Raw genomic sequence first — 23,276 nt, 5'->3', positions numbered from 1 at the left:
TAGTTAAGGTTTTTGGTCATGAACTTCACGAAAGACTACGAGTATCGTCAGAATGAACATGTGACGTGGATTTCTGCGCGTAAGGAAAGATTGAGCTTCCGGAAAGTGCGCGACAATGATGAGTGGGATCACTGCTCACTATTTTAAGGGGATTAATGGGCCAGAAAAACTGATCGAATCGACCTGTACGCCTCAAATGCCGATGGAATTTTGGGAGAAAGGAGAGTAAAGTGTCTGTGAGTTTGCCGTATCGCTAGAAACCGGCCGCCAGCTCCAAGCCAGGCTGGCTTGCTAGTGACTCAAGATATGGCCGAGCATTTTCAATATTTGTCAAGCTTTCGAGGGTTTTCAACCGGAGAGAAAAGGTTGCAAAATTTTGCCTATGTAAAGAGGTTTAGAAATAGGGGAAAGAGATGCGATAAAGAAGCGGTTGCAGTGGAGAGATAAGAAAATCTTTACCTGGCGAAGAAAAAATGAAATTATCTTCGTTGCCCTTAAACTGCTGATGGAATTCGGAAAAGACGGAGAATTGAGCGTCGGAGAGTTTGTGTTATTGTTGCATCTTCCCGCGGAAAATTCAAACCGGCCTCTAGTTCCAAGCGAAGGTGTCTTGTTCATTCAAGGTGTGGCCGAGCATTTTGCTTACGTTTCGAGATTTGAAGGGTTTGCTACCGAAGAGAAATGGCTGGAGGAAACCATAACTTTCAAGAGAGTTTTAGATAATGATGAAAAGAGGTTCGATAAAGAAGTGGTTTTCATCGCGAGGTATCATTGAAAATCTTCTTCACCAGGGGAAAAGAAGAGAGATGAAATCACTTTCATTGTTTTGAACGATTAAGTGCAGCTTAAAGGAGTTTAGTCAGAACTGAACTCAAACTGAACGAGTTGCAACTTCCGATTCTTGTTTTGAGATGTGTTGACTGAATTGTGTTATTGGAAACATTTTGAAGGTTTTTAATAATATTATTGAACAGATCTTTCCTCTTTAACCACAGATGAAAATAAATGCCCTTAAACACAGGGAAGAAGTACACTTAGTATACTGTTGCAGTCACTGATTGTTAAAATATTTTATTTGAACCAGTTTTAAGAGCCCTTGTAGCTTCTATTAATCAGAAAACAAACACGTGACAAGACTCAAGTTTAATCATTAGACTCAGGTGGTCATCCACACAGTTAAGAAGAAAGTGCGTAACGATTTCTTAATCTCATTTATTAGAATCAGTCAGAAGGAAAAACTCTTGATTAACCCTTTCATGTTGTTTGGGTCCTTAAAGCTTATCATCTAATATAGTGTTGCTGGGAGAATGGTTTGGACTTTTCCTTGACGAGACTTGGGCAAACGCATCTGAAGTTCCATTTGCCGAATTAATTATAAATCGGCTATGTAATGTGATCAGCGACATCTGAGTCATTACTTCAACTTCAAAGCTACCCCGGAGAATTCCCAACAAACTGTACAAATCTGTCTTTTATAGTTAGTTACACTAGAAGTCTGTCCATTCTGAAACAGGTTCACAGTTTCCTCCTTCGATCATACTTTTATTGAATAATGATTTATTTTCAATAATGAATACACTTAATTACGACAATTTTTCTTCGATCTCTGGTGTTTTGCCTCCCAAATAAACTGGAATCTAACGGTTACAAATGAACGATAATTTACACCAATCAAAACAACAACAACAAAAAACCCTAACTATCGCGATGCAGTTTTTTGAACGTTACAGTTTCTCTCGCAAACACTGCATGCGTGATCATTTACAGGAATAAGACAATCACTTTGTACTCATTAATCAGCTCAACTGCACTTTGACATTCAGCTTCATGAAACTCTACACTGATACACCAGTATTGTTTGGTTATAACAAGTGATCTAAAAACGAGCCATTACTGAGATAAGGACAGAGAAAACAACAAAGGCAAAATGAAAGGGTTGTCCATCTGAGCTTATGAAAATGAAAAAAAAAAAGACAATACTTGTTTTTGCAGTTGGCAAGTTGTTTTTATTTGTAATCTTTCTAAAATTAAAAAAAATGTCGATAAACTATGCATTTAAGATAACATCCATCTATATACGGAAAACTACTCGGAAAAACAAGATTTTTAAGTTGACCGTAAAGTAAAACGTGAAGTACGAAGTAATTACTACAATGAACCAAATCGAATCCATTGACTCAAAGTTCTAAAATGTTATATTCACTAAGACTATAACGAGAAGCTTATATCTGGGAGATGATTTTAAGATTAGGAGAAACAATTGTCTTTAAAAGTACGGTCTAAGTTGAATTTATTCACATTTACTCAAATATCTAAACGCGATGGTTATAACGATCAGCCACAAGTATCCTACCATCACTAAGAACTGCCGAAGATGTTGGATATTGGAACTCTCCTGGCCTGCTCCCTTCTTTTCCAAACTTTGTTACAAATCTACCACTCAATTCAAATACTTGAACTCTGCGATTCTCTCATTCACAGACCATCAGGTGCCGTCCAGCCTTGTTAACTGACAAAAAACGAGGTTCATTGAACTGCCCATCCCCGTCCCTCTTATTTCCAAAATTGTACAAAAAATCGCCATTTATATCAAACACTTTAATACAATGTTCGTCAAGGTCTGACATTATGAGATGTTTGTTATATTGAATACAGTGAAAAGGAGCAGAAAAAGCTTCTCCTTCACCAACTTTATACAAAAACTGGCCATTGGATGAAAAGGTTTTTATAAGGCTGTTACCCGTATCAGCAACAATGATATTTCCATTCCCGTCAACAGATAAACCAAAGGGAGTACTCAGCTGGTGATCAAGATTTCCTTCGCCACCAAACTGGCTGAGGTAATCCCCTTGCTGGTGGTAATCATCTTTATTGAGGAAACTTTTTCATAACAGATATGGTTTTCAAAAAGGACCTCGAAACTAGATATATATAGTAGAAACAAGAAAGCAATAAAATTGCAAAGAGATTAAAAGGATACAAAAAATGCATAAAAAATTAAAAATCAAAAATATATTAAAAATAAGTATAAATAAAAATTAAACGTAAGTAGCTATATTAAAAACTTAAAAACATTACGTCTAAACTATTGACATTCTTTGAGTTTTTGATAGTCTGACTGAGGGAGTTAAAATCTGAAGAAAATAAATCTTTATTGTCAAATTCCACTTGTAAAAACTTGCTATTCACGCAACTGTTTCCTTTCACTTCAAAGTTCAAATCATATGTGACCTCATCGCAAAATCAAGTGGAAATCGATTAAAGTTTAACAATCTCTGAGAGCGTGGGATCGAGGAGTAAGAATTCATGATGGATGAAGATCGCACTGACGGGGAAGAAACATTTCAAAACGTCAGGGAAAGATGGTCAAAGGTTTTCGGTCATGAACTTCACGAAAGACTACGAGTGTCTTCAGAATGTGAGGAAATTGGACTTTTGATCCTTGTGTTTAGATCTGTGAAAGAATTTTTTATATGAAATTTCAGGGAGGAAATCAGATGTTTTCACGAAAATTTGAGCAGTGGTTTCCCTAGTTAATCATATTCTGTATGAAGTTTTGAAAACTCTTTTACCTTGTACTAATAGAATCAACGCATTTTTACATCTACACGAACAATCTTAGGTGGCCATACAGACAGATAGCAACGAAGGCAACAATTTGGGAATAATCCTTCACTTATGATAGGACCGCTATGAATAATTCTCGCGGTGTATTTTGCTAGGAGTATGGTTTGGAAATGTCTATGCAAAACTAGGGCCAGACGAATCCTTTTATTGCTCAGTTTTTAAACGAACTTCGCATTGCCATCAGCAATTCTGAATCGCCGCTATCCCGGAAAATTCCTATAATAACAAGCCCCACAACCCACTCGTCAGAAGCTGGGTTGATAAATAAAAATACTGAAACAGGTTCACACTTTGTTTTTACTTTTATTATTGTTTTTTTTTTTATGTTTTGAAGTTGCACGCTTTTAATAATCTAAGAACAAAATTTACACATTTCAAATAGCATATATATTGGCAATCGCGAATACATTTCTCCCATAACAATTTTTTCCTGTGTTGCGAAATAATCTTAATGAATTATTACTCAGTTATAAATTTGAATTAAAAAAAAAGTGCCGTCCGTATGTATAATAAGTTAAATTATCGACTCTAAAAATAGCGACTTAAATTTTCACTTTTTATAAACATTTTCATAGTGTTCCATAGTACCCTTTCTTAGATATTCGCTTCCTTCATACACGTTACTTTTCTGTTCTCTTTTTAAGTTTTACCCCAAGCGTACTTGTACATGGCAATAACGACTTCACCCAGGGCAAAAAAACTATGTACATAGAATGATCTGGTCCTATTTCAAACGTTGAACTTCTCAAGACCAAAGATGGCTAGAACTCAGATTACAAAGAACAAATACGATCGGATGTTTTAACTACTTCCTGAGATTATAAAAAAAAGTTCAAGCAAGTTTTATATTAGGTTTTGATAATCACTTAACATCGCTCCATCATATCAAAAGGTGAGGTTTAAAAAAAAGTCGTTAGCAATTTTGAACTTCTGCTGGAGAAATTTCGTCCATTGCAAGTACAAACTACACAGCTTGAACATGATAAAACATATAAATAACAGTGAACATCCCATCTGCTCACCACAAGAGAGCATCAGAACGTTTTCCAAGAAATAAATAAAAGATTTCAAGCAAAATCCAACCAACAAACAAACGAACAAAAACCAAACGTCCTGTATCAGATTATTTAATTTGTAAATTAGAGTGACAAGTTGAAACTGTTCAATTTTCTTACTCTGAAGTTCAAATGACCGTTGTGATTTTATTCTACCTTTCAAGATTGTAAAATAAGGAATAATAGAAAACCCCAATAATGCGAAATATTGACAGTATACTCGATGATAACCAGAAGTTCACTACACCCCATTCACAAACGAGAACACATGCCCACAAGTAGCAGGGCACCTCAAGGTTCATTCCCAGTCCCACGCAGTCTATCTTGCGTTACTTTGACTGGTATTGCGAGTCCTTGTCCTGGAAATACAGGTCAGTCGCCAGCCAAGTTATGACTAAGTAAGTTAAGTTATTTGTTGTCTAAGTTGCAGTGTTATGAAAGAATTACAAGGAGGGAATGGGAGGGGAGCACTCTGTGGTCTTTTTCGAGGCAAAATCTTTAAATTCGCTATTCTTCTGAAGACACGTTAGTTTCTGTCACGACATTAGTTTGTAACTATTCCTCCCCAGTTTAAAATACTCCAGTGGCATAAAGTATAGTGTACCCTATTCAAGATGCATGTATAATGACCACAGTAACTTAATTTTTTTCTCCACCCAGCGATTTAGGATTTGGGGTTTGTATTTGCTTTGTTGAAGCGCAAACGAGATCAAAGGATACATTTATTCAACAGACGCCGATCCTCGTCAGTATGAGCTTCTTCTTCCAAGCCTTGAAGCAAAACCTGGGCAGTCTCGTACTTGACCTTACACTGAACAAAAATGAGAGTTACAACATAACCAAAGCAAAGCGCGCGCTCTGATTGGTCAATTTAGCGTCCCCCATTTTCCCATGGGTGTACGCTGCTGACGTGAGCAAATGTAAAGACTTCTTCCGCGCGCGCTTGTTTTTTCTGGTCGCGTAAGATTTGTTAAATAAAAGGGAACTCTTTAGCTACAAGGTATCAATGGTATGTTATAAAACAAATGGTAAACACCACAGCGTACACTATTGAGTTATGGCTGCACTTGGGAGGTTTGCTAAGCACTCAAGAAGCTAGAGTCGCTCTCGGCTATCGCCTCGAGGGACTCTTACGCTTCTTTCGTGCTTAGCAACCTCCCGCGTGCATCCATATCTCAATAGTGTACGCTGTGGTGTTTACCATTTGTTAATTAGAAAAAGAGAAAAGAGCTGAGAGAAACGTTTTTAAATAGCTGGTTGACGAAACAAGGAGAAAACGTGACAAGAAACAACGAAGATGTGGAACAAACAAATGAGGGTTAGTCATGCACCTCTTTTGGGTTTCCGAACAGCTCATCGAGGGCAGCGTTTTGACACTAAAGAATTGAAAACAAAAACAAAAGGAGAATGAATAAGAAATTCAAGTTCTAGCACGGCATCCACGAATAGCTTGCCTGAACGTTCAAGGTAGTTACCTGTTCCATGGCGTAATGATACATTAGCCTGTCAGCGCTGACCTGTGAGAAGGATGTAAGATGACAGTATTTTACTCCAAGCCCAACGAAGCAGTGGATAGAAAAAACAGTAAAGGTTGTGCCGGCAGAAAGCAGCATGGAAGACACCATGCCAACCTCGTCACAGCTTATCTCGAGGCTCTTGTAAACACAGCCCTAGGAAGCTAGTCCGGATATTAAAGTAACTAAACAATACCGATGGGGAGGGGAGGAGAGGGGGAGAGGAATAGGGAGTAAAAAGCAGACTAGGGGCCGAGAATACAGTGAATACACGTGGCCTGGAGCACTGCCCTTTTTGGTGAAGTTTCCTAAAACTAAGATTAAATCAATCACAACAGCCAACTCCACGAAGGTAAATTTTCAAAAGGGCTCACTGGAATTCAGCTCACACGAACGAAACTCGTCTAAAGCGTAGAGACGCGAGAGACAAAGTTACAATTGATATAAGTTCTGCATATGACTCTTTGGTTGAGAAGGCAGTGCAAGTTTAAAGCCAATCGCAAAGTGAACAGGAGCAAACCATAAGCAATTATGCTCGAGAAAGCTGATTAAATCCTAAAAGACCTTAATGCATACACGAAGTAGGCTCACCGTCATAGATTTTCCATCGAGTGTCTGTAGTCCAGGTTCCAAGAGCTGCTTCAGTTGTGACGCCTTCTCCAAACACTGGTGATATCGACCGTTCAAGTCGTTTAGAACTGAAAATTGTAAACGAAGGTAATGAACTCAATGCTTCGTTCAGGTTTGTTACACGCACATGTAAATGAGAGTAGGGCCTTCTAGCATCTATCTATCTCACCATTTTTGACGGCGTTGGAAAGTTTTAAGTGCCCAACTCTGATTTCTCCTTGTGCGAAGAGAAGAGACAGATTAAGAGCTCGCAGAGCTTTCACGTACAGTACCAGCTGCTCCATTTTTCTGCAAAGTTTAAGAACCTTAGTTAGCCAGATCTAACTTCGCTATAAAGTAAGGTCTGTATTTGCAAATCCGTGTACAGTAATCCTCTCCTTGACAAGTAGATTTCATCTTACTGTGGGTCTGTTCACAGATACATCACAGATGACGTCGAAATATGGTAACAACACCAAAGCGGCACAGCCAAGAGTGTCACTGATGTTCTTACCCTTTTGTTTCGACATCTGTTATCTTTAACTGTACAAGACCCACTGAAAAATGGAATCTAATTGTTTTATCGATGAAAAAAAAAAGAAAAATGTTGTTAATGGTGACGACTATGCGTCCTCCAATATATCATATGTAAAACCAATCAAAACGCGTATATAATTCAACTTGTCATTTAAACCCAATTTCTTACCTTAATTCGTCACTTTGCAGTCCAATCTGGTCGGCGAGGAGGCTTTCATTCTGAAAGAGAGAAAAACAGAGAATATTTATACACTATCTAAGACCTAAAACAATTCTTCGAGACTTTAACGCTGTTCAACTACACAATTCAACCCAGGGAGCCGAAAAACAACATCAATTCACGTACTTGTCGGATGGCCACAGAGTCTGTCAGCACTGTAAAAGGTGTTCCCCTGGCACTGATCACTTCAAGAATGGCATCCGTCAAAGACAAAACGAAATTAAGTTTCCTAACGCCCTCCGTGTGCTCCATCTGTGGTTTTTACAAAATAAAGAAAAGAGGCAGCTGTCATTTACCTTGGGTTGTTGGGGTAATAACTTAAAAAGTGGTTTTAAACTGACTGTCAAATGTCGCGTGATTCTATTCAATTAGTAATATCTGAGTTAGCTTTACAAAGATCTGTGATTATAAAGCGATCGCATCGAACACTCAAGCCCTGTCCTAAGGAAAATCTCATCTAACCTAATGAAAATATATTGGGTTTCTATTGTCTATTCAGACCTGACGATGAGCGAAACAGAGATTAGGTTCACTGAAACTTTGAAGGCTACTCTGACAATAATGGTTGCCCTGAATGTTTTCGTATATATTTAAATGACAAATCTGTTGGAGCAATTTTAAATTGAGCGTGGACAGTGATTCGGGATTACAGTAGTTAGCTTCAATAAGCTCTCTCATTAGCATTATATATATATATTTTTAGTATAATTTCAGAGCTGAGCAAAGAGTTTCCGGCAATCTGATTGGTCGAGCGGTTCCGTATATGATGCTATATAAATCGCTCAACGCGCTTTATACAAAATGTTAAAGTAAAATGTCAATAAATGTTACTAAAATGTTATGAATTTAGAAATTTCCCTGTTGTTTAGAAATTTCTCTGTTGTTCAGCTCTGAAATTATACTAAAACAATTATTCGCCTCAGGTTCGGTCAATATTGTCGAATAATCCCCTTGACTTCGTCTCGGGGATTATTCGATGATATTCACCTCGCCTTCGGCGAATAATTGTTAAATATAGATATATAATGAGATTTTCCTTTACTTTGATTCGGCGTTATGAACGCGTTAGTGTTTGTTTCACCACAGTCAATGGAAAAGTTCTGCAATAAATCAGTTGTAATTATTTTCTTACATCTAAGAGAGTATCTTCCGGCAGTTCAGGAGCTATGAGGGCTATTGGGCCTTCCATGTCGGGAGAAGACGCTTCGGTTTCCTGTGAACCAACCATAAGTCTCTTGGGGCTCCTGCGGGGGAAATTGTCTCCAAATCCGAGAGTAACCTTAGTTCCTGTCGAGATAATTAAGGCGTCAGGGTGAACGGTCTCTATGCAACTCACATGCAGTAGCAATAAAGTAGTTCTTACAACATCAAATTACCATAAACACATTTCGAAGCAAATACTAAAAATCTCTCTTCATAAATTCTTCTTAATATGGTGCAAATCCTATGTTTACCTTGACTGACAACAGCAGGTTTCTGTCCATTCTTACTAGCGTTTGCTGAATTCTTCCTGAGCAGAAACACATTCTCCCTCGTTTTGGGCGAACACGACCCAACCGTAAAAAGACCCTTCAAGGCCTTCATCTCATTGTCAGGATCAACTATGGGATCTCTAGCCTCCGTACTATGGGATGTCTTAGTCGGTGAGCCCGGTATGGTTGCAAGACCTGTAGGGGAAGATGAAATAGGCAGACTTTTTCCCCTCAGGGGGGTGAATCCACCACCTGAGTTCCGACGAAATACGGGAGTTGCCCCTGTAGCCCCTAGTTGGAACCCTGGTGATGTCAGCAAGCTTCCCTTCCTTCGAAGGCCCATTGCTAGTATGGCGGGCGAGCTATGCACGCGTATGATCTGCTTAGTCTCTGCTCCTGGCTCAGAGAGGTCTGTTATTGGGATACCCATTCCAGAACTTGAATGACGAGCCAGGGTTGTCAATATCGGCGAGCTGTCTGGTCACTGAGTAACCGAAGGCTCAATATTTGACAGTGCTCTTCGGAAGGTCCCAACTGCTGCCTTACTTGCCAGTCCCTTGTTAGCAATTGTGTTAGAGAATCCTGCAAAAGCTTTCTGGTGCAAGCCCACGGTCATCTCAGACCCCTGCGCTTGCGCATTAATAGCTTGAGCGGCAGCAGTGAGGATCCCTTCGGGCTAACTTGAGCTACTTGCCTCTGTGTTGCTGGACTGTTTTTTTGGCTACTGCTACTTTTCAATGCACCTGGGTTACTAGTTGGGCTATTGCCTATTGAGGGTTTAGAGGATGGGGTACCAACTCCCTGCTTTCTAGGAGTCGTGCCTGAACTTGCTCTGCGGTGAGTGGGGGACAAAGAATTTCTAGAAGATGCCTGCTTGGGTAAACTTCCAGTGCGTGGAATGGGCAGGGGAGTGGATGATGGCTGACCTTTTTGTGCAGGTCCTGGAGAGGAACTTGTGCGCTTTCTAATTGGGATCTCAACTGGAGAGGATTCTGCAGATGATGGAGATGACAATGGGGAAAGGGCGGGAGGGGCCTGTACCATAGGGGAAGGGGGAGAGACTGGCGATACTGACTGTGGTGAGTCAACAATAAAGGTGGCTCTCTGAGGAGTGCGTGATGATGGAGGAGAAGGAGAACGTGGACTAGTCACAGTCCTTGGAGGTGATTGGCTAAAGACAAAGAAATATTATAATATTATTTGTAGGTCCTAAATAAATCTGGAGAACTAATGACAAAGAATACTTACCAGTAGAAAGGAAAGAGCGGATCAGAGTGATGCCTCTGCTGATGATGTCCTGGTAAGAGATTAAAATTCATCAAATTATGCCCTACTAATGACAAGATCAAAATGACAATTCTCATTTTATCCACCGTATATTTCCAATGGTTTAAGTTCTAAGAATTTGGTTTTAAATCAAACATAAGTCCCATAATGATACTTTTATTCTCATCACTTTTCTGCTTCACAGTGATGAATAGTTGAAATAAAAATTATTTACCAGTCACTCTTGAGAGTGATAAGCTTCATGAATCATTCTCATTCAGTGTAGTTCTAATTTTATATGTAATGGTTCAGAAAGTCTTGATACTGAGTAAATTTTATCTGGATAATTGTTTCTACTGTTTAAACTAAGAACACACAAAAAAAATGACTTATTAAAGTGCAGATGAAGACTCATTCTCTAGAAGAAACCTGAGTTGATAGTGAAAACTTAAACCTCTAAGGAGTCAGTGTAGCAACAACAACAAAAAAAGGTTTGGAATCATGTTCTATTGGGTTGTATAACAATTTGAATTTGATAATGACAGGGTCATGAGAAATTCTTGTTTTCGCAGCCATTAACGCATGCAGTTACAACTACAGAGTCATCTACATTTTTCTTTCACAAAATTCTAACTGCAGAGTTATGCTGCACGGGAGCTTATATTAAGAAGACCTTGGCAATGATTTTGTTTAGGTATACGTTTGGCTTGAGATGTGTGCTGTACATTAACAAATGTGAATACTCACTCGGAGTTTCTGGATTAGATGGAACAAGCACAAAACCCTAAATGATAAAGATGAATATTAAACTAATTAGAATTACAAAATGTAAAAAGAAACAAATTTCTCATGGAGGGGGAAGGAATAATAATCAAAGTCTCATAATGAAGATGGGTACGTAATCTCATACACATAAAATCCAAAATAGGGCACAGTTTATGCACTCTGGTCTGTGATAAACTGCCATTTAACTACTTTATTTCAGTCTAAGAGTTTTGTTTGCTTTGAAATGGGTATCTTCAGGTCGGTCAGATATAAGGTAGGGGAACTGCAAAGTGGGTTGTTTTGGGGGAACATTCCCCAGGAAAAATCACTGTTGTATAGCACCTGGTACAAGGAGGGGGTATTAGCCTTCTTCTCCAATGCTGCCCTAAAAGCTACAATGTGCCATATCTTCTGCACTGGACCAATACACAGGCTAGCTGCATTAATACACACGCTAGCTAATAAGTACTCTCAGACAAACCTCAACAGCTAGTTCATCATCTTGAGCTGCACTTGGAGGGTAGGCACCTTGAGAACTAAGCTGTGCACTAGAGTCTGAAATATAAAATACAAACAGATTGATGAGATAGAAACAATGGTCAGCCATCCTGACTATTCCTGTTTCCCAATTCAAGTTTTGACAATCAAGCACTTCTAAACCCTACATGCAATACTTACTGTTCCCAGAGGTGCTGATATTCATGATTGTGGGAGGGTCCTGAGGGGAAATGCCAGTGCCATCATGGGGTGGAGTGATGCGGTGAAGAAGGTCAACTCTTATGCCACCCAAAACTTCTGCACCAAAGTTCTGTTAAATTTAATTCAGAAATTTAAAAATAAGGATACTAAGACTTGATTTTATTTGACTTTTCATTGTCAGGAGAGAACCTTGTTCAAAAACATTGTTCCATTCATGTTTTACTATCTTGATAGGATTCATTTGGCTAACCATGCCATGTGTTCACATTAACTGGTTGTTATAGTAGCTTATTGCTAAAGAATAGATTTGTATAACATTTGCAGAAAAATCCAGGCCCAGTTGTTGACACATGAGAGTTACATAACACTGTTTACTGCACACACCCTCTCCTGGGGGATAAGTTTCCCTGTAATAGTAATAGTAATCAAAGTTTAATGTCTTTACGAGTGGCATGGTTACCCACATCGCCCGAGCCAGAGGCTCATGTATGAAACACAAGACAACAACCCACCCATCCCACCCCAGGGGAGGACATCGATCACACAGTAATCTCGTGCGTGGGAAATTAACACCTCGTATCCCTAGCCCTGCAGGAGACCGGACCTCTATTTATTCGTCCCTATCCGAGAAGACTAGAATATCTAAACCATTTCTTGATGTTATAGAAAGGCAGAATATTCTTCACAATTATTTAAAGACCTTGAGTGTTGGTCCGGCTGGGGTTCGAACCCTCGACCTCCCGCACATCAGTCCAGCGCTCTATCCATTGAGATAACCGGGAGGCAGTTAGCTCAATGGATAGATAGACTTGAAGTCTATCTGCTGGAGAAAAAATCATCCTGCAGACAACTGGAGCCAAACCCTAAGGGAGTCTTGACTACTCAGATAACCTTCCCTCTCTAGACAGCTGCTTCGACTGTGCACCAACCCTTCTATAAGGACAAACAATATAATGTTATAATTATAATGATGGCACACTTACAGGAGAATATGTGGGTGACCTTGTTCCATGAGGACTTCCAGAGTGTTTACGTTGGTGGACTGGGACATCAACTGGGGTAGCTGAAGACATGTGGATAAATTTTGAAAAATATAAAATCACAAAACAATTAAAAAAGAAACATTCTCACAATGATTTTAGAAAGTTTTCCAATTCTCAAGCTGTCCATGGACATTTCCAGACAGCAAAAGTTAGCTGAGTCTAAAAAAATCAAAGCTTCTAATATTTTTGATAAATAATTTCTGGCACTCAAATCTTAAGTAGCTGGGTTGCTTTTAAATGTTAAAGTAATCAGAGCCAAAATAATTGAGCCTTTAATAGACAGGAGTAATGGATTTTTGTCTGGAGCAAATATCTCATTCATCTTCTTTCTTTGTTCTTGATAACTGCTTGCCTGCCCATACAGAACATTAGTAGCAACAGTAGTTTTGATCTCGCTTACGTGCACTATGGGGAACTCTGCCAGTCAAGAAGGGATGGGCAAAGAAATCCGCTGCAAACCAAACGATAACTTAATTTACATTTAATACTCAACACTGCTGAGACAGACAAAGTGAATGATGACATACTCTAGTTCTAACACTGCCTAAGAAAGTTGCTTTGTAAAGAAAAAACCTTTTTCAGCTCAAAGTGATATTGTTCTCTTCTTTCCTCTGTCAGCCTTGTACTCAGATCATCAATTGAGCACGAGTAACAGTTCATAGACTACATATAATAAGAGTTGTTGCTGGCACATGATTTAAATAACACAATTTATGGTTATATGAGACAACAAAATCATTTTTGAAAAAAGAATCAAATGTCCTCATAATTATATCTTAGCCTCTACCTCATACAATTCAGCTTCAAATTGCTTTGAACAAGCTTTGCATTTGTCAAGTGAACAGACTTCTCAGTACATTAAAGAAAGATGTAATAATTCTTTACCAAAATCCAGCCTGTCACGAGGATTCCTTTTTAGTAATCCAATGAGTAGGTCCTTCAAGTGGTTTGAAGTACCAGCTGGAATACTGAGGTTACAAAAAGCAGCTGTTTACGTTTCATGGATAACTGTCCCAGTATTAATGAATAATGGTTAATCAAACATAGTACAGTGAAATTTAGTCTGAAATCAGACAGATGATTTCAAAATCTTTTTAGAACTTTTAAAAAGTTGAAAAAATTTTAACTTCCTAGCCAAGTAGCTAGTGATAAGTGAAATGTTACAACAATTAAGTTATTTTGCTAGCCAAACTGGCTGGTGGAAATTGAAAACCACTAGCCAAGACTGAATTTCTACTTGTCTGTGGCTAGTTGGCTAACGTTGGTGTTGAGCACTGTTTTTAGTCCATACAAATATTTGATCCAGTACTGAGCTGATTTGTAAGTGATTTGCAAAAGTTGTTTTTCATTTTCCTCTAATTTGATTGGTCATTTGAAACAAGCCTTTAAATTTGATTAGTTGCTGTGTTTTGGTAAAGGTTTCTCATTGGCTGGGAAAAGATGCGATTTGGAGCAAAAAATTGGTGCAATTCCTGAATAAATTTCACCAATGACAGCCCGATTGGATCACTAGTGATTTCAAAATTTGGATCTAATAAAGCATGAAATGAATATCATGATGATAGCTTTCCCTAGTATGGTAATCAGAAATCATATTCAACCAAAAAGCAGCACAGAACTACTTTTAGATAAAGATATACATGTAGAAAGCATTAAAAAATTATTCACATCTATGCCCTTTGGCCACTCACTTGGGAGAAACAGATTTGCTCTTTTCATAAAACTTCTTTAACTGCTGAGGGCTGTTTGCCTGGAAGATAACAAAATCAAAAGAATCTTTGATTTTCATTTATAGTTACTTTGGTAAAGTTTGTTACAATTGGTTTTTAAATGCCATGGCATGTAAGAGCACCTGAAAGGGAGCTTTACCAGTGAAGCACTGCTAAACAATTGTCCCTACACTCCAGAGATCAGCTTTGGCATCATATCCTTTGGACATTATAACTTCAGGAGCCTTGAATGACAAAAGAGAAACAAACTTGTCAAATTAATTAATATTGAAAGTGTGATAAGGAATTGGAATTTTGAATGGTACTACATATCACTCAGTAATCTTGAAATATAGTTAGATGTTTTAACACAGAGTTCTACCAACAATTGCTGTATACAGATAATAACAAATGCGAATTCTAAAAAGTCCAAAATGGCAGTAATTTTCTTTTTAAATTAACCACTTACACTTACAAAGGTGGTTTCACCACTACCTATTTAATTAAAGGTGAATCCATATTTTTAAATGGCCTCTAAAGACTAAAATACATAGTAAAATTCATGCAACTTAAGAATACAAAAGATCTACTTTAATATACAAGTATTAGTAGTTTACACAAACCATGTACATAGGAGATCCACATAAAGTAGCAGCCATTATTTTACCAGGGAGAGATCTTGCAAACCCAAAGTCAGCTAAAATAATAATTAAGAAAAATTAAAATCAATTTTTATCAATATAAAAGTAAATACCTCAGAACTCTGTCACTATACCAGTCCTGATCCAAAATAAGAAAGGAAAAGGAAGAGGTTAGTAACTTGATGTTGTGAAAAGCTTCTTGTTACAGAATACTGCGAGAATAATTTAAGACATTAAGGCTCATCTCAGAGAGGGTTCCCTATAAAGAAGTTTGACACCATGAGGGTGAAAGATTGAGGTTGAACTGAGGCCAGATGGAGAGTAAATCCCCAGACAGACACCTAGAGAGCCCCTATTATTGGTTACACCCAATGAGAAATAGAAAGTACCTCCCATCCAAAACTTACCAATCTTTATTTTGATCTGTGATGGTGAGGGTGTGGTTGTCCCTGCATAGTGCAGTAGTAGATTCTGAGGCTTTAGATCTCTGTGCACAACACCTTTGGATTGCAGCGTGCACATGGCAGAAGCTATGGAGAGCCAAAACGATTAAAAGAATTGAATATCATGATACCTTAGAACAAATACATTACAGCTACATTCCAGCTGAAAGACAATGTAAATTTGAAATAAAAGATCAACGGTGGGATAAAATCGATGAAACCCATACCTGTAACGATGTCACTTGGATGGCCTCGCAATAACCCAGATTAAACTATAACACGAAACTAGTCTTTATTCATCCGCCATGACAACCGGTGTCACAGTGATATGTGTACCCCCGTGATATGTGTACCCCCGCACACATATCACTAGTGATATGTGTACCCCTGGTAGGGATACACAAAACACTGAAGCTTTGCACCCGGGCCTCTTAGAGCTTCAAAGAAAACATGGCTACGAGGAACAAATTTTGTGGTTTTATATTTTAAAGTTTCCGATCCAAAATATAAACGGAAGAAGATCACAATGCAACTGAATAACAATACACTTATTGACTGCGATTGCCGCGATATGCGTATCCACATTGTATCCCCTAGAAGTATTGGGGATACACATATCACTGAACGGCGATCGCAGTGATATGTGTATCCCCTGACTAACTCGCTGTCGTCTGTCAATTTGGAATGAATAATACACTTACTAGCCATATCTAAGCTTAGCTAGTAATTTGCTAGAAAGACAACAGCGCTTGCTTTACCAAGGGATACACATATCACTTACTACGATTTCCGTAATATGCTTAACCCCGAGATATGTTGAGGATACACATATCACTGAACGAGAGATCTCAGTGATATACGTATCCCCTGGCTAGTGCGATGTCGTCTGTGTACTTTTTAAATTTGTCAGTGACAAATATGATTGGGAATCAATAAAACTTGCTGTCAGTTGGTGAAATATCTCATGCACTTACGTACTAGCCAGTAAAGGAGCTAGTAGCAAGTAATTTCAGTGCTAGACAGGCGACAAAGCGGATACGATTGCAGTCACCAGTGATATGTGTATCCCCAACATATATTTTTGTTTACATGACTATTTCGATTCCTTTATATTTCCAATAGATTGTTTGATGTTTGCTACTGGCCCATAAGAACTGTCGGACTCGCCAGTCGTGTCTTTACAGTTCTGATTGTGGAAGATGGTTCAGTGAACGATTTGCGTCTATTAACACAAGCTAGCCGTAATTATTTATTTTTTGGAGGGGAGGGGGATGGGGGATACACATATCACTGGCCGCCATCTTGGAGGGGGTACACATATCACTAGTGATATGTGTGCGGGGGTACCCATATCACGGGGGTACACATATCACTGTGACACCGGAAAGCATGGCCCATACAAATATCCATGATCCTTTGTAATGTCTTAGAACTTCCGCTAGGACAACTTCCGGTAGAATGATATCAAAACATTACAATACCTATTTGACGTAAAAAAATATGGATGGTATCCTCACTAAGGGTTCCCTTTGCTGTAGAGAAAAACGCAGGTTTATAATATGTTGATTACCCTTCAATAGCAATGTAGGTGTACTTAAAGTTTGATAACCTGTTTATTGTAACAAAAGTGAAATATTCTTACCACGAAGGTAGTCTGCAAGAGAGGTTAGTTCTAAGAAAAGCTTGACCCGTAACAGCCCCCAAGTTATTAAATGATTGCAAAACTCAGATGCGAAAATATACTTTTACTGAAGAAAATAAAAATGTTTAATGTAAAATTCCACGAGAAGACATTTTCTGTTCACGCTGCTGCTAATACTTTTCAATTAAAAAGGGAAACAGGTCATCATGAGCTTGTAAGCATAACCTGACTGTCGTAAACCTCTAAGGGATTTGTTAGGTCGGAAAAATCCTAGATAGTTAAAGTATGTGTCAGGATGGGAGTATGTGTATAAGAATTCAGTGGATGATGAAGAGACCAAGAGGGAAGAAACATTTCGAAACGAGGGAAACATGGTCCAAGGTTTCTGGTCACGAACCTCACGAAAGGCCACGAGTATCGTCAGAATGAACATGCGACGTGAATTTCTGCGCGTAAGGAAAGATGAAACTTCAAGTAGGCGCTTGGCAAAGGTGAGAGTATTCTCGCTCGCTATTCTATGGAGATTAATGTGCTTGAAAAATCGATCGAGTCGACCCGTACACCTAAACTGCAGATGGAATCTGAGAGAATAGAGAATTGGGCGTCAGCGAGTTTGTTGTACCGTATGAAACCGGCCGCCAGCTCCAAGCCAAGCTGGCTTGCTAGTTATTCAAAATGTAACCGAGCATTTTGAGTACGTGTCAAGCTTCGAAAGGTTTTTTACCGAAGAGATGAGGTCGTAAAATCTCGTCTTCGTAGAGAGCCTTAGATAATTAGGGAAAGAGATACGATAAAGAAGTGGTTGCAGTGGGGAGATCCAAAAATCTTTACTGGCGAAGAAAAAAAGTGAAATTATCTTCATTTTCGCCTAAACTGCGAATGGTTTTCCGAGAAGACAGAAATTGGGCGTCGGAGAGTTCATCCTATAGCTGCATCTTCCCTATGAAAATTCAAACCGGCCTCCAGCTCTAAGCGAAGGTGACTTGTTTATTCAAGATATGGCCGAGCATTTTGCTTACCTATCGAGGTTTGAAGGGTTTGCTAACGAAGAGAAGTGGCTGGAGGAAATCTTGACTTTGAAGAGAGCTTTAGATAATGAGGGAAAGAGGTACGATGAAGAAGTGGTTTTCACTGCGAGGTATGAAAATCTTCTTCACTTGGGGAAGAAGAGAAACAAAATCACTTTCGTTGTTGCGAACGATTAAGCGAGGCTGTAGGAGTTTAGTCGGTTCAGAATTGAACTCAAACTGAACTCGCAACTTTCGATTGCATGTTGTTTTGAGATGTGTTGAGTGACTTGTGTTATTGGAAATATTTTGAAAGTTTTCAAAAATATTATTGAACTGATCCTTCCTCTTTGACCACATGGGGAAATAGATCGCCCTGAAACACAGGGGAGCAAGTATACTGTTCGAGTCACTGAGAGTTAAAATATTTTTAGAGCTTTAAGAGCCCTTGCACCCTCCAGTGATAAAACAAACACGTGGTAAGCGGCTGTCCAGATAGTTAAGAAAAAGTGGAATTTTTTTCACTCTCATTCATAAGAATCAGTCAGAGCAAAAAACGTGTGATCCTAAAAGCTTATCATCCATACATTGTTGTAAGGAATATGGTTTGGAGGTTTCCCTCACGAGCCGGATTTTAGCCGAACGGAACTGAACTTCCATTTCCCGAATTAATATTTACTGAGCTGCACAACCCTGTTGTTTAAAGTTATGTAAATAACACTAGAAAGCTGAACACTCTCAAACAGACTCTTACTTTCCTCACTCGATCAAACTCAGTTTATTGATTGATGCTTCTCTTTCAATATTGAATACACTATCACAACAATTTTTCTTCAATCTCTGTTGTTTGCCCTCCCTAAAAAACTAGAATCTAAAGCAGTATCACAAGAGTTTGTCTTCGATCTGTGGTGTTTGCCCTCCCGAAGAAACTAGAAGCTTGAGATTACAAATGGGCGATACGGATACACTAATTGAAACCAGAAAGAAAAAAAAATCTAGGTGTTGTGATGCAGCATTTTTCAGAATTACTTCAAAGTTTGAATGTAACAGAAGTTGCATTTATCAACATTTACCAAAGTATCTGAATATGATAGTTAAACCGATCAGCCACAACTATCCTGCCATCACTAAGAACTGCTGTACATGTTGGAAAGTAGAACTCTCCTGGCCCATTACCACTCTTTCCAAACTTTGTTATAAATTTACCACTCAGTTCAAATACCTGAACTCTGCAATTGTTTGTATCACAGACCATCAGGTGTCCTGCCTTGTTAACTGACAAAAAACGAGGTTCATTGAACTGCCCATTCCCGTTTCCCCTTTTTCCAAATTTGTACAAAAAATCGCCATTTATATCAAACACTTTGATACAATGTTCACTACTGTCTGACACTATAAGATGTTCGTTATATTGAATACAGTGAAGAGGAGTAGTAAACGCTTCACCTTCACCAAGTTTATACAAAAACTGGCCATCGGATGAAAAAGTTTTTATACATTTGTTGCCCGTATCAGCAACAATGATATTTCCATTCCTGTCAACAGATAAACCAAAAGGACTACTCAGCTGGTGATCAAGATTTCCTTCACCACCAAACTGGCTCAGGTACTCACCTTGATCATTAAACAATTGAACGCGGTGGTTATTAGTGTCCCCAACAATTATGTTCTTATTCTTATCATACGCTATCCCAGTAGGGAAATTAAACTCTCCCTGTTTATCACCCTTCCAACCAAAATATCTCAAGTAAGTTCCATCACTACTGAATACCTGAACCCTGTGGTTATCAGTGTCAGTGACTAAAATTTCATCTCGTTCATTAACTGCCACTCCATCTCGAGGGGAAAACAAACCCATTTGTCCAAAAGATAACAAGGGTCTAAACTGTGTGGGTTTTGCCACAACATTAAATGGACTGCCACGAATATGTTCTCCATTTGCTTTCATTGATAGTTGGCATTTTCCTGTATCTTTGAGGAAATATCTGACTTTGTAGCTACCATCTTTGTTATCTTGGACTTGCACTTCCGTGGCACAGTCATGGCCTTGCTGAGTTTTGATTTCCACCATTACACAGTCACGCTCATTGTAGCATTGTTCTCCCTCTGTATTTCTTGTTGTTAATAAAAAGTTTGATTGAAGTCCAACAATCGCTTCAGTGATTCCTTTTCCTTCGGCAGTTGACCGATGGGCGATAGTTTCATTCACAAAGGTTACAAATGAGCCGATGCTGTCAGAGTTTAAACTATCAAGTAAGGTTTTGTTTTCTGTGAAACGGAATTGACGAAGACCTTCAAGGTCAGAAGCGGCTTGTTTTCCATCATCGCTGGCCTCTTCCGGTAAGACTGTGTTCAGTGACTTATCCAACTGTATAATCTCGGCGCTTGTACTTCGTTTTAAAAGTGTTACAATTTTTTCGACAGCTGTTTCCAGCAGTTTTACTTGACGGTTTATCTCGCATTGTTGAGTTCGCACACATCCAAGGGACTCTTTTTGTTGTGTTTCAACTTTGTTTAACATTTCCTTCCTCTTTGTTTCAATGGCTGCTATCATGTTTTCGGCAAGTCTATGGATGTCTCGTTTCACTGCGTCGGCTTGCACTTCAATATGGTTACACTGTCTCTCAAGGACAGCGATTTTGTTTTTCTTCTGTTGAATTTTCTCCTTTTGCAACTCGATCAAAGACTCGACTTGTAACTTGCGTTCACTCGCTGCTTCTTCTAGAAGAATCTTAGCGTGACCATCATGGATGGTTGTAGCACACGAATTACAAATGGCAACATCACAGTTCTTGCAAAAGAACTTGAGTTCTTCTTTTTCGTGATGCTTCTGTTGGCAAAATGCTGGCCGCTTAAATACATCCTCAATATCTTGATCCTCAAAATCCTTTAGAGCGAGAACTCGATGCTCTTTATTCGCTTTGATCATGTTATGCGCAGTGATGCACTCGTCACACCAGAACGCACAACACTGAAAACAGTAAGAACTGTGTCTGCTACTTTTGTCGCAATTTCCGCATTTCACTCCAGTAGTATGACATTCTTTGATGGCCAGCACATCTAGCAAACTGTTGATACGAAAGTTTGTCGGAAGATCCTTGAGGTTTCCACTGCTGGGGACTTGGACTTCTCTTCGGCATTCAGGACAGAGAAATGCATGATGGCGCCCACTTGCTCGTAAGATCCCGCTTAAACAGTGCAGACAGAAGCTGTGCAAACATGGCAGAATCTTTGGTTCAGTAAATGTTGTCTTACACACAGAACAGGATACTTCATCATGAAGATTGTCAAGCAAGGTTTTGATATCCATGATTGAGTACAACAAACTGACGCAGAGATTTCGAGTTGAAAAAAGTCACTTATGCGAAACTATAGGTATCAATTATCATATTTACGCTAGTGATATCAACCAATCAAGGCAGGTTATACAGGATGTAGATGTCTGGGTTCTAAGAATTGTTTTCAGATGTCTGTGGAGAGGTTAGTTCTAAGAAAAGCTTGACCCGTAACAGCCCCTAATTAAATGGTTGCAAAACTCAGACACGAAAATATACTTTTGCCAGAGAAAATAAATGTTTTAAGTCAAATTCAAACATTTTCTGTTTATGCTGCTACTATTACTTTTCAATTAAAAAGGAAAACAGGCCATCATGACCTTGTAAGCATAACCTGACTATTTTAAAACATTAAGGGATTTTTTAGGTCGGAAAATCCTAGATAGTGAGAGGGTCGAGGATTGCATTGCCCGAGAGAAGGTTAATCAGGATGGGAGCATGTGTATAAGAATTCAGTGGATAAAGAAGAAACCAAGAGGGAAGAAACATTTCGAAATGAGGGAAACATGGTCCAATGTTTTTGGTCATGCACTTCATGAAAGACTACGAGTATCGTCAGAATGAATAAGCGACGTGTATTTCTGCGCGTAAGGAAAGATTGAACTTCCGGAGGGTGCTCGACAATGGTGAGTGGATCACTGCTCACTATTTTAAGGAGATTAATGGGCCAAAAAAACTGATCGAGTCGACCTGTACGCCTAAAATGCCGATGGAGTTTGGGGAGAAAAGAGAGTAAGGTGTCGGTGAGTTTGCCGTATATCGCTAGAAACCGGCCGCCAGCTCCAAGCCAAGATATGGCTGGCTTGCCAGTTACTCAAGATATGGCAGAGCATTTTCAATATTTGTCAAGCTTTCAAAGGTTTTCAACCAAAGAAAAAAAGTTGCAAAATTTTGCCTATGTAAAGGGGTTTAGAAATAAAGGAAAGAGATGCGATAAAGAAGCGGTTGCAGTGGAGAGATAAGAAAATCTTTACCTTGCGAAGAAAAAAAATGAAATTATCTTCGTTGCCCTTAAACTGCTGATGGAATTCGGAAAAGACGGAGAAGTGGGCGTCGGAGAGTTCATCCTATAGCTGCATCTTCCCAATGAAAATTTAAACCGGCCTCTAGCTCCAAGCGAGGGCAGCTTGTTCATTCAAGGTGTGGCGGAGCATTTTGCTTACGTTTCGAGCTTTGAAGGGTTTGCTACCGAAGAGAAATGGCTGGAGGAAACCATAACTTTGAAGAGAGGTTTAGATAATGATGGAAAGAGGTTCGATAAAGAAGTGGTTTTCATCGCGAGGTGTCATTGAAAATCTTCTTCACTAGGGAAAGAAGAGAGATGAAATCATTTTCATTGTTTTGAACGATTACGTGCAGCTTAAAAGAATTTTAGTCAGAACTGAACTCAAACTAAACTAGTTGCAACTTCCGATTCTTGTTTTGAGATGTGTTGACTGAATTGTGTTATTGGAAACTTTTTGAAGGTTTATAAAAAATATTATTGAACTGATCTTTCCTCTTTGACCACGGATGCAAATAAATGCACTTAAACACAGGGAACAAGTACACTCAGTTTTCTGTTACAGTCACTGATAGTTAAAATATTTTATTTGAACCAGTTTTAAGAGCCCTTGTAGCTTCTATTAATCAGAAAAAAAACACGTGACAAGACGTTTAATCATTAGACTCAGGTGGTCATCCACACAGTTA

The 23,276-nt window shown here is 38.9% G+C and overlaps 1 protein-coding gene and 1 pseudogene across 2 annotated transcripts; both read right to left on the bottom strand.

Moving 5' to 3' along the window:
• Positions 1–3,910: 3,910 nt before the first annotated feature.
• On the bottom strand, positions 3,911–17,675 carry LOC111345968 (serine/threonine-protein kinase ULK2-like; annotated as a pseudogene). The gene is made up of 24 exons (XR_015994838.1): positions 17,640–17,675; positions 17,243–17,342; positions 17,082–17,132; positions 15,565–15,687; positions 15,140–15,213; positions 14,660–14,761; positions 14,499–14,557; positions 13,693–13,775; positions 13,208–13,258; positions 12,748–12,827; positions 11,744–11,873; positions 11,547–11,620; positions 11,048–11,084; positions 10,283–10,331; positions 9,017–10,205; positions 8,695–8,849; positions 7,689–7,814; positions 7,512–7,561; positions 6,996–7,114; positions 6,788–6,894; positions 6,158–6,199; positions 6,014–6,058; positions 5,403–5,493; positions 3,911–5,076 (listed from the first exon to the last, which is right to left on the bottom strand). The product of XR_015994838.1 is annotated as a serine/threonine-protein kinase ULK2-like (transcript).
• A 1,322-nt stretch (positions 17,676–18,997) lies between these two features.
• Positions 18,998–21,664, bottom strand: LOC111330151 (E3 ubiquitin-protein ligase TRIM71-like). Its single transcript, XM_022934961.2, has one exon. It carries the CDS (start codon positions 21,557–21,559, stop codon positions 19,319–19,321), a length of 2,241 nt encoding a protein of 746 aa, XP_022790696.2. The 5' UTR covers positions 21,560–21,664; the 3' UTR covers positions 18,998–19,318.
• Between the last annotated feature and the right edge of the window lie 1,612 nt (positions 21,665–23,276).

The sequence above is a fragment of the Stylophora pistillata genome, chromosome 13, assembly GCF_964205215.1.
Source record: "Stylophora pistillata chromosome 13, jaStyPist1.2, whole genome shotgun sequence".
In the NCBI taxonomy this organism is placed as follows: Eukaryota; Metazoa; Cnidaria; class Anthozoa; order Scleractinia; family Pocilloporidae; genus Stylophora; species Stylophora pistillata.
This window is presented reverse-complemented; position numbering and strand designations above follow the sequence as displayed.

What these genes read in the sequence shown, in the direction of transcription:
- LOC111330151 (XM_022934961.2), bottom strand. Translation starts at nt 21,559, where the DNA reads ATGGATATCAAAACCTTGCTTGACAATCTTCATGATGAAGTATCCTGT.